At 46.2% G+C, this 12,155-nt stretch overlaps 1 protein-coding gene across 3 annotated transcripts in view; it reads left to right on the forward strand.

The window, feature by feature from the left end:
- SLC4A4 (solute carrier family 4 member 4) overlaps nt 1-12,155 on the forward strand; it is a 355,442-nt gene that overhangs the window by 247,690 nt on the left and 95,597 nt on the right. For all 3 annotated transcript variants that reach the window (XM_038758874.1, XM_038758873.1, XM_038758875.1), the window contains exons 9-12: nt 3,068-3,155; nt 8,921-9,075; nt 9,782-9,895; nt 10,158-10,332. In XM_038758874.1, coding sequence (XP_038614802.1) covers nt 3,068-3,155; nt 8,921-9,075; nt 9,782-9,895; nt 10,158-10,332 — 532 coding nt within the window. The remainder of the gene's footprint in view (nt 1-3,067; nt 3,156-8,920; nt 9,076-9,781; nt 9,896-10,157; nt 10,333-12,155) is intronic.

Here is a 12,155-nt window from a genome sequence, read left to right on the forward strand (position 1 = left end):
CTCCTCCCTCCCACTTCACAGTTCTCACAAGGGACCTCAGAAGCAGCCTGACTCCCTCTGCCTTCTGCCCATCCTTAAAGGAAGTCTATCAATGAATCGATCGTTCAATCATGTTCATTGAGATGTACGTCCCTCCCAGCTCCGCCACTTGTCTGCTGTGTGACCCTGGGCAAGCTACTTCACTTCACTGGGCCTCAGTTGCCTCATCTGTAAAATGGGGATTAAGACTGTAAGCCCCATGTTCAATTGTTCATTGAATCGTATTTATTGAGCTCTTACTGAATACTCTGTGTGTGGGACAGGGACCGTGTCCAACCTGATTAGCTTGGATGTACCCCATCACTTAATACTGTGCCTGGTACATAATAATAATAATAATAATAACAATAATGGTATTTGTTAAGCGCTTACTATGTGCAAAGCACTGTTCTAAACGCTGGGGAGGTTACAAGGTGATCAGGTTGTCCCACGGGGGGCTCACAGTTTTAATCCCCATTTTACAGATGAGGTAACTGAGGCCCAGTGAAGTGAAGCGACTTGCCTAAAGTCACACAGCTGACAGTTGGCGGAGCAGGGATTTGAACCCATGACCTCTGACTCTAAAGTCCATATTCTATCCACTGAGCCACACTGCTTCTCATCGTAAGGTCTTAAAACATACCATTAAGAAAAAAATGCACCTCTGACGATCCCCTATCCTTTCCCTCTACTGTCCCCTGGCTGAGCTACCAGCATTCGGTACTGACAAAATATCTTCGGAAAACAGAAGGTTGAGGGTCCTTTCCAAAAAAAAAAAAAAAAATCAGCCCAATAAATAGCTAAACTATGGATAATTTCAGGATAAATATATGAGAAGAACTCAGTAACATAAACTGTTTTTTTTTCCATCGCTGTCAACGTGAGATGTAGGCTTCCAGGGCCGCAAATCTCATGTTTATTCTAATTTGCTAATAAAATGAAAGCTTCTGGTTAAAAATAACATCTGCCCATTGACACACAACAGCTTGGGTTATGATGTGAGATTCCATCTCCGAGAAAAGCAGACTCTGGCAGGGTGTTTTACACGAGAAGCTCAGCCTGCTCCCTGGCTGTGCTCGGGGTCGGAGGGCGGGAAGGAGGTTAGTTCCAAACAGGGGTGTGAATCCCTAGGACACATCAGCTCTGGGAGGGCTAGTGGGCTGGGAGCATGTCTAGCAACTCTGTTATACCATAATAGTAATAATAATGATAGTATTTTCAAAGCGCTTACTATGTGGCAAGCAACATTCTAAGTGTGGGGATAGATGCGAGTTAAGCACTAAGTACAATGCTCTGCACAGAGTAAGCACTCATTAAATACCATCATCATCATCATCAATCGTATTTATTGAGCGCTTACTGTGTGCAGAGCACTGTACTAAGCGCTTGGGAAGTACAAATTGACAACATATAGAGACAGTCCCTACCCAACAGTGGGCTCACAGTCTAAAAGGGGGAGACAAAACCAAACATACTAACAAAATAAAATAAATAGAATCGATATGTACAAGTAAAATAAATAAATAAATAGAGTAATAAATATGTACAAACATATATACATATATGCATAAATACCACTGATTGAAGTGAATCAGGTGGTACACAGTCCCTCTCCTTTGTGGGCTCACAGTCTAAGTAGGACGAAGTCAGGTATTGAATCCCCATTTTACAGTTGAGGAAACTGAGGCACAGATAAGTTAAGTGATTTGCCCAAGGCCACACAGCAGACACGCGGCAGCGCCAGGATTGAAACCCTATTTCCAGGTCTCACTAATCACCCTGGGCAGGAAACTTTTCTATCAACTCCATTATATTGTGCTTTCCCAAATGCTTAGTACAGTGCTCTGCACACAGTGAGCACTCAATAAATACGACTGATTGATTGCTTCTGCTCCATGCGAAGTCCAGACATGTTTCATGGAGAGGGCAAGGGACAAAAGACACTTCTGTGAGTCAGTCAATCATATTTATTGAGCACTTACTGTGTACAGAGCACTGAGCTAAGCGCTTGAGGGAATACAATGCAGCACTATAACCGACCCTGCCCACAGTGAGCGTACGGTCTAGAGGGTGAGGTTACAGTCATGAGCCCACCGGACGGTGGGATTTTAACTGGCTGGGAGGGAGATGGTATTTTGGTAAACTCCCTCATCGGCAGACGTCTCCCACATTGCCCTCCCATGACTTGGCTGCCGCTAATCCTGGCTGTGTTGCCTGCCTGCCTGCCTGCTCTGAGCCAGGCACTTCTGGGTAGAGATATTTCTGAAAAATCCAGAAGGGATCATTTGTCAACTGCCCTTATTGGGGAAGGAAAAGCAGAGAAATGTGTCGGAGATCTCAGCCTCACTGGGCACTCCGCCTTCCAAGATTTCCCCTCCGCAGGCTCTCTCGAGCCTCAAGGATCTGGAAAAGGGAGGCAAGCGGAGAAGCGGCGTGGCCGAGTGGATAGAACATGGGCTTGGGAATCAGCAGGATCTAGGTTCTAATCCCAGCTCCACCACTTGTCTGCTGTGTGACCTTGGGCAAGTCACTTCACTTCTCTGGGCCTCAGTTACCTCATCTGTAAAATGGGGATTGAAACTGTGAGCCCCACGTGGGACAGGGACTGTGTCTAACCCAATTTGCTCGTATCCACCCCAATGCTTAGTACAGTACCTGGAACATAGGAAGCACTTAACAAATACCATTATTATTATTATTAGCTTATACTTACCCCGGCACTTAGAACAGTGCTTGACGCATTCATTCATTCATTCAATCATGTTTATTGAGTGCTTACTGTGTACTTAGTGCTTGGGAAGTACAAGTTGGCAACATACAGAGACAGTCCCTACCCAACAATGGGCTCACAGTCTAGAAAGGGGACACAGAAAACAAAACAGTAAGTGCTTAACAAATACTGTTATTATTATTATTACAATTTGGGGGGAGGATGTCTGAAATAGGGGCCTCAAGTGGGTGTTCTTAGAGAAAGTAGAAGCACTTTGCAAATAGGAGAAAATTGTAATGCTGGACAACAATCACGTGTCCTTTGATTTCCTTTTTTTAGGTTCCTCTTCATTCTCCTGGGCCCAAAGGGAAAAGCCAAGTCCTACCACGAGATCGGCAGAGCCATTGCTACCTTGATGTCTGACGAGGTAGGAGGTTCTCAGCAATTTGTCATTTTTAATGGTATTTCTGAAGCACTGCCTATGTGTCAAGCACTGTTCTAAGCACTGGGGTAGATAATGAGTTTATCAGTTGGACACAGTCCCTATTCCACATGGAGCTCACAGACCAAGTTGGAGGGAGGAGGATTTAGTCCCCATCGGACAGATGAGATAACTGAAGCCCAGAGAAGTTCAGTGACTTGCCTAAAGTCACACAGCAAGCAAATGGCAGAGCTGGAATTGGGCTTCTGATTCCCAGGCTTGTACTCTTCTCACTAGACCATGCTGCTTCTTCATTTTCATTTCAGAACCTCCTGGGAAGTGGGACGAGGTGATTTTTACCCCTTCACCTGCATTAGGGGCTCTGGGGAACCCTGTACAATTATTTCCCATTGGCACTTCACCTGGGCTTTTGGCTCATCACAAGACTGCTGGCACTCCCCTGGGGCAAAAGGAATTTCCCTTTCTTCATAAGTCAGATTTTCCTTTCCTTACATTTCTTTAGAGTTGTAGAATGTTTAGAAGCTGTTTGCCTGCCTTTGATCTCCTTCTTTGAGCGAGGATTTTTTTTTAATTTTTTCCAACAAACTAGATAAACTTTGATAAACAATCCCCTTCCAAGGATTAATGGGCTCCTCAAGTCCCATGGAGACCCCCCCCCCCGCTTTTTTTCTTTTTGTGGCTTTTGTTGAGCACTTACTATGTACCAGGCCCTGTGCTAAGCACTGGTGTAGATACAAACTAATCAGGTTGGACACAGTTCATGTCCCCCTTGGGGCTCACAGTCTTAATCCCCATTTTACAGATGGGGTAACTTTAGCATGGTACAGAACTGGTAAGGAAAACATACATCTAAGGATACAACACATGATATCTTTAAGGTATTTTACTAGTAAAAGACAGAGCATGTTTTTCTCACCATATTATTGTACAATAATCATAATAGTAATTGTGGTATTAAGCACTGCATTAAGAGCTGGTATAAAATAAGATACAGTCAGATCAGACACATTCCCTGTCATTCACAGCTTAAGGGGAAGAGAGAGCAAACATTTAATCCCCAGTTTACAAATGAGGAAACTGAGGCACAGAAATGTTCAATGGCTGGATCAGGATTAGAACCCAGGTCCTGTGCTCCTTCCATTAAGCCATGTGGCAGCTCCTTATTTTATGGAAACAATTCATTCATTTGTATTTATTCATTCATTCATTCAATTGTATTTATTGAGCACTTACTGTGTGCAGAGCACTGGACTAAATGCATGGGAAGTACAGGTCGGCAACATATAGAGATGGTCCCTACCCAACAACGGGCTCACAGTCTAGAAGGGGGAGACAGACAACAAAACAAAACATGTAGACAGGTGTCAAAACCGTCAGAATAAGTAGAATTATAATTACATGCAAATCATTAATAAAAAATAGAGAAGTAAATATGTACAAGTAAAATAAATAGAGTAATGAATATTTACAAATATATACAAGTGCTGTAGGGCCGGGGGGACGATGGAGAGGGAAGGAGGAGAGGAAAAAGGGGACTCAGTCTGAGAAGGCCTCTTGGAGGAGGCAAGCTCTCCATAGGGCTTTGAAGGGAGGAAGAGAGCTAGTTTGGTGGATGTGTGGAGGGAGGGCATTCCAGGCCAGGGGGAGGACGTGAGCGCTTACTGTGTGCAGAGCACTGTACTAAGCTCTCGGGAAGTACAAGTTGAAACAATGTGAAGAAATAAAAAAAAGTTTCTGAAAGACAGAACAGCTGCCAGTGTAGAATACTGAGAATTTTGGAAAAGTGATCTCAGTGAGTCTCACCACATTCCAATGGGATTGTTCCAATATAAAAAGATGGAAGAGGAGTGAATGTTCTGAGATCTCGTAACGAGGTAATGGGGCAGCTACATAAATCAATCAGTCAATCAATGGAATTTATTGAACACCTAATCTGTGCAGAGCCCTGTGCTAAATGCTTGGGAGAGCGCTACAAGCAGCGTGGACTAGTGGGTAGAGCTTCGTCTTGGAAGTCAGAAAGACCTGGGTTCACCACTTTTCTGCTGTGTGACCCTGGGCAAGTCACTTCACTTCTCTGGGCCTCAGTTCTCACATCTGTTAAATGGAGATTAAAACGGTGAACTCCATATGGGACATGGACTGTGTCCAACTTGATTACTTTGTATCTACTCCAGCTCCTAGAACAGTGTCTGGCACACAGTAAGAGCTTAACAAATGCCATATTCATTCATTCATTCATATTTATGAGCACTTACTGTGTGCAGAACACTGTACTAAGCGCTTGGGAAGTACAAGTTGGCAACATATAGAGACGGGCCCTACCCAACAATGAGCTCACAATCTAGAAGGGGGAGACAGACAACAAAACAAAACATGTGGACAAGTGTCAAGTCACCTTGACACAGAATAAATAGAAGTAAAGAATAAATAGATAGATAAATAAATAGAATAAATACGATTGATTGATTGATTGAAGTAAAGCTAGATACACATCATTAACAAAATAAAATAGTAAACATGTACAAGTAAAATTAATAGAGTAATAAATCTGTACAAACATATATACAGGTGCTGTGGGGAGGGGAAGGTGGTAAGGCGGGGGGATGGGGAGGAGGAGAGGAAAAAGGGGGCTCAGTCTGGGATAATGATGGCATTTATTAAGCGCTTACTATGTGCAAAGCACTGTTCTAAGTGCTGGGGAGGCTACAAGGTGATCAGATTGTTCCACGAGGGGCTCACAGTCTTAATCCCCATTTTACAGATGAGGGAATTGAGGCACAGAGAAGTTAAGTGACTTGCCCAAAGTCACACAGCTGACAATTGGCAGAGTAGAATTTGAACCAGTGACCTCTGACCATATAAAAAAGTGGTATAATACTTGCAGTGTTCTCAGAAATTTTCAGATACCTGATGCCTCCCAAATCCAAAGGATATGTCTTCCCTGTAATTTCTCCGGTTAGCTCTTGGGATTGGGCTACTGGCCTCATCTGGCATAATTTCTCACTGGGAAGCAGTATGGTCTAGTGGATAGTGCATGGGCCTGAAAGTTAGAAGGACTTAGGTTCTAATCCTGGCATTGCCACCTGACTGCTGTGTGACATTGGGCAATCACTTCACTTCTCTGTGCCTCAGCTACCTCATCAGTAAAATGGGGGTGAAGACTGGGAGTCCCTCGTGGTACAGGAACTGGGTCCAACCTAAGTTGCTTGAATCTTCTCAGGTCTTAGAATAATGCTTGACACATAGTAAGCACTTAACAGACACCATCATTATTATTATTATTGCCTGCATTCTACTCTCAGACAGAATAGAGGGACAGAGAAATTGAGGGACAGTTTCTACCTGGTAAAGTTTTTTTTAATGGCATTTATTAAGCACTTACTATGTGCAAAGCACTGTTCTAAGCGCTGGGGAGGTTACAAGGTGATCAGGTTGTCCCACAGGGGGCTCACAGTCTTAATCCCCATTTTCCAGATGAGGGAACTGAGGCCCAGAGAAGTGAAGTGACTTGCCCAAAGTCACACAGCTGACAATTGGTGGAGCCAGGATTTGAACCCACGACCTCTGACTCCAAAGCCCGTGCTCTTTCCACTGAGCCACTCTGCTTCTCCATAGCCACGCTCTTTCTCCGTTGGGTTATTGCCTGTGGGTGTCCTCGAAAGAAATTTAAAAAAAAGGTTTCATCAAGGGGACTAATCTCCCTAATCTCCCTGGGCCTAAACTGCCAGCTGGACATGGCCCGTGTGCCCAGAGCAAGGGGCGGCCAGCTGGACTGTGTCTTAACCAACGTTAGAGAGACCCTCAAAGCCTCTAGTTTCGCATAGGGCCGGTCAGTTCCCCAGGCTCAGAGGCAGAGGGAAGGGTGCTCAGCACTTAGCACAATGCTCAGCACACACTAAGCACTAAGGAAATACCATTACTACTACTACTGCTATTATTACTAGTACTTTGCTTCCAGTCTTGCTCTTTGCCTCTGCTGAGATCTTTCCTCCTCACTCGATCTCCTGTGCTGACTTGCAGGAGGGGGCTTTAATGCCTTCCTCTGTGGAAGTCTGGATGCCCTGCGCCTCCAGATTTCCCACTGAGGGCTTTCTAATCTTTCTAATCCAAGGCAACAAGGCCCATGTGTCCACGGTGCAGCTCAGGCACTGGTTTTGACGGATCTTCCTTCCTTCCCGTGGCCTTCTTTGAGCCCACAGACTGGCCCAGAGAAACGGATTCTGGTTCTTCGCGCTCCCAGAGCTTTTCTTCCAAAGGGGACCTCATTCCTGTCTGGATGCAGCGGCGGAATTCGATCGGAAGAATTTTGTGGTTTCATCCCTTCTCGGGCCTTCCTGTTTACACTTTAGCTTCCCTAGTGTGAGAGACTCATTAGTGCTGAGGAGTCAGAGGAGAAGTTTGGGCTTCTGGATAGGGGATCCAGGTAGCACAGCAGGGCTCCATGGGCGTGAGGAAGCTTCTTTGGCTTCACCTCTCCCTGGAAGCCAAGGAGAGAGCACGGCTCTAGCAGGGAAGCAAGCGTTAGTTGGTCTGTGGCCTGAGAGAGAGGCAGTATGGCTTAGTGAAAAGAACACTCTCTGAGAGTCAAAAGACCTGTGTTCTAATCCCGACTCCACCCTGTACCTGCTGGGTGACCTTGGGCAAGTCACTTTGCTTCTCAGTTTCCTCAACTGCAAAATGGGAATTACATTTGAAGCCACGTGGCTCAGTGGAAAGAACATGGGCTTGGGAGTCAGAAGTCATGGGTTCAAATCCCGGCTCCGCCAATTTTCAGCTGTATGACTTTGGGCAAGTCACTTCACTGCTCTGTGCCTCAATTACTTCATCTGTAAAATGGGTCTTAAGACTGTGAACCCCACGTGGGGCAACCTGATCACCTTGTATCCTTCCCAGTGCTTAGAACAGTGCTTGGCACATAGCACTTAAAAAATGCCATCATCATCATCATCAAATTTCTCTTCTCATTCTTACTTAGACTGTGGGCCCCAGGTGGGATAGAGATTGTGCCCCACCTGCTTATCTTATATCTTCCCTAGCCCTACGTACAGTGCTTGGAACATAGTGAGCTTGTAGCATTTTTTTTTTTAGTGGGTTATATCTCAAGCTTGCTAGAATAGATTTTCTCCTCCCTGGGAACATTTATAGAAATATCTGTTTGGAATAAGTGTGGCCTAGTGAAGACCACATTGGTCTGGGGGTCAGAGAACCTGGGTTTTAATCCTGACCCTGCCACTTATCTGCTGTGTGACACTGAGCAAGTCATTTGACTTCTCCTCATCTGTAAGATAATGATAATGTTGGTATTTGTTAAGCACTTACTATGTGCCAAGCACTGTTCTAAGCGCTGGGGTAGATATAAGGCAATTAGGATGACCCACATGGGGCTCACAGTCTTAATCCCCATTTTACAGTTGAGGTAACTGAGGTACAGAGAAACTAAGTGACTTGCCCAAAGTCACACAGCTGACAAGTGGAGGAGCCAGGATTAGAACCCACGACATCTGACTCCCAAGCCCACGCTCTTTCCACTAAGCCACGCTGCTTCTCGGAGTTAAGACTGTGAGCCCCATTTGGGACAAGAATTACTTCCAACCTGATTATTTTGTATCTACCCCAGTGCTTAGTAAAGGGCCTGGAACGTAGTAAGTGCTTAACAAATACCATAAAAACAACAGCAACAAAAACCCACCCTGGCATCAGCCTCCCTGATGGAGCGGGAGAGAGACCCTCACCCTGTGGCTCCTCTGCAGGTGTTTCACGACATTGCCTATAAAGCTAAAGACAGGCAGGACCTGATCGCTGGCATTGACGAGTTCCTGGATGAGGTCATCGTCCTCCCCCCCGGGGAGTGGGACCCCACCATCAGGATAGAACCCCCCAAGTCTCTCCCATCCTCGGACAAAAGGTAACAACCCCAGCCCAGGGGAGGAGGGTCAACGCTGGCAGGGAGAGGGGAGAGTCTCGACTTGGGATGACCGAGGCCCTTTCTCCTCCCTCTCCAGTATCACTTGAGCCAACAGAGTTTTCCTGGATACATCAGCTAGTATCTCTGGGCACCGCTTCACTCCAGCTCTCCATCGGAGATGAGCGAGTGTTCTAGCTTTCGTTGCCTGGGAGGAGGCGATGAGCCAATGATAATGACTGGGGTCTGATTAGGGGCCCCAACAAACATCACCCATGAGAACAAGAAGTGTTGTGTGGGTGGAGGGGCGATGTAGACAGGAACGGTTCCATGTAGGATGCATGTGGGAGGAGGCGTGAGCCCTTCCGTGGAAACTGTGGGGTAATTCTCCCAGCAGGAACTCCTTCCCAGCCCGAAGGCGAAGTCAAACTCCTGGCAGAGATTATGAGTCCTGCTCTTCCTGGTGCATTAGGGGTAGATGCCAAAATAAGGGCCTTTCTCCATCAGTCAATTGATGGTGTTTATCGAGCGCTTACGGTGTGCAGAGCATGGGACTAAACACTTGGGAGAGTATGATACAACAGAGTCAGTAGACCCATTTCCTGTCCACAATGAGCATTTCTCCTTGAGTTTTCTCCGTATAGGAGGCCACGTTGGAGTGGGCAGATGGAGCAAACTAACTCTCCCTTGGGTCTGTCCTCATGTGCAGGAAGAACATGTACTCAGGCGGAGAGAACGTGCAGATGAATGGAGACGCCCCTCATGACGGAGGTCACGGAGGCGGAGGCCATGGGGACTGTGAAGAACTACAGCGAACAGGAAGGCAAGTCTACACTCTTCTGCCATGCATGGAGGGCCCTAACCAGCCTTTTCCTTTCCCCTGAACCCTCTTTCCCTGAGAGGAACTTGAATTTCCCCGCCATATTGGCCCCGTGTGGAAAACACCCATAGTGACCTGAGGCCGAACCTGTGCGGCCCCCATTGCTCCCTTCCCTCTGGCGAATCCTTTAGGTGGCTTTCATCGGCAAATCTGTCAGAAACATTCATGCTGTTCCATTTTTGTCTCCCGACTGCCTCTCCCTCAGATTTTGCGGTGGGCTGATCAAAGATATCAAGAGAAAAGCGCCGTTTTTCGCCAGCGACTTTTATGACGCTTTAAACATCCAAGCCCTTTCAGCCATTCTCTTCATCTACCTGGGAACCGTCACCAACGCCATCACGTTCGGAGGACTGCTCGGGGACGCCACCGAAAACATGCAGGTAAGCGATGAACCACCAGAAGTAGAAGTTCCATTGGTTTCCCCAGCCAGAGCTCTGCTTCGTGCCAGTGTCGTTCCTCATCTCAGCATGAGCTCTGCTTTGGGCCAGACCTGTGCTTCGCCTCTAAGCCTGCTTCCGGGCTCTTGCCCAAAATAACTCTGGTAAATCAGGTTGGAGCCTACAGGAGGAAGGCAGGTGCGAGGAACCTGAAAAAACCTGAAAATGGGGTCAGAGCAGGAAGCTTTAATCGGGGCGTTGGGCCAGGGGTGGGCGGAGTGGTTCACCTCTGTGAACTCCGTGGCCTGAAATGTTTGAACATGAAGGTGAGCTGAGGAACAGCAGGAGAAGAGTGTCACTAGAAAAAGGTGGAGAGTCTTGGGTCCAATGGCTAGAAACTCCTTACCGTCGGCTTTAAAGCACTCCATCAGTTCTCTCCCTCCTAGCTTACCTCACCAATCTCCTACTTCAGTCCTGTCCACATACTTCATTCCTCTACTGCCAGCTTACTCACTGGGCCCCGGTCTCATCTATCTCTCTGGCAACCCCTTTCTAACATCCTTCCACTGTCCTGAAACTCCCACCCCCTCCATATATTCCAAACCACCATGCTTCCCACCTTCCAAGCCTTATTAAGATCACATCTCCTCCAAGAGGACTTTCCCCAATTAAGCCCTTTTTTCCCCAATCTCCCTCTCCCTTCCATATTGTCTGTGCACTTGGATTTGTGACCTTTGGGCATTTAATATTCAACCCCACAGCCCTTCATACATATCTTCAAACTATATATTATAAATTATTTATTTATATTAATGCCTGCTTCCCCTTCTAGACTGTAGGTTTGTTGTGGGCAGGGATTGTGTCTGCCAACTCTGTTGTACTCTCCCAAGGGCTTAGTACAGTGCTTTCCACATAGTAAGCCCTCAACAAATACCTTTGATGATGACAATGATGATGATGAATGACAATAATAAAGAAGTCTAGCTTAGTGGATAAAACATGGGCGTGGGAGTCAGAAGGACCTGGGTTCTAACCCGAGCTGCACCACTTGTTTGCTGTGTGACCTTGGACAAGTCACTTCACTTCTCTGGGCCTCAGTTCCTACTTGCTCCCTTTGCTCTACCCCCTCTCCCTTCCCCACAGCACTTGTGTATGTATGTGTGTATCAATAATTCTATTTATTTATATTGATGCCTGTTTACTTGTTTTAATGTCTGTCTCCCCCCTTTTAGTCTGTAAGCCTGGTTTGGGCAGGAATTGTTGAATTGTACTTTCCAAGCCTTTAGTACAGTGCTCTGCATACAGTAAGTGCTCAACAAATACGATTGATTGAATGAATGAATGAATGAATGAGAACAGGTTTTGAATCCCCATTTTGCAGATGAGGGAACTGAAACACAAGGAAGTGAAGTGACTTGCCCAAGGTCACACGGCAAGTACATGGCAGAACCGTGGTTAGAACCCAGGTCCTCCAACCCTCAAGCCCATGCTCTTTCCAGTAGTCCATGGTGTTTCTCTGTCTCTCTGTCTCAATTTCCTCATCTGTAAAATGGGGATTCAATACCTGTTCTTCCTCCCTACTTAGACTGCGAGCTCTATGTGGGACAGGGACTTTGCCTTGACTACCTTGTGTCTACTGCAGCTCTTACTACAGTGCTTGGCACAAAGTAGTTGCTTAACAAATACCACAATCATTAGTATTATTGAAAAGAAAGACTGCAATCAGAAAGATGGGGAGGGAAAAAGGGAAGAGAGTTTGAATGGAGGAAGGAGGGAGGAGAGTGAGTTAAACCCAGCCGGGAAGTAAGTAAGTAAGTAAGATAGAT

The sequence above is a fragment of the Tachyglossus aculeatus genome, chromosome 17 (genome assembly GCF_015852505.1).
Source record: "Tachyglossus aculeatus isolate mTacAcu1 chromosome 17, mTacAcu1.pri, whole genome shotgun sequence".
Classification (NCBI taxonomy): domain Eukaryota; kingdom Metazoa; phylum Chordata; class Mammalia; order Monotremata; family Tachyglossidae; genus Tachyglossus; species Tachyglossus aculeatus.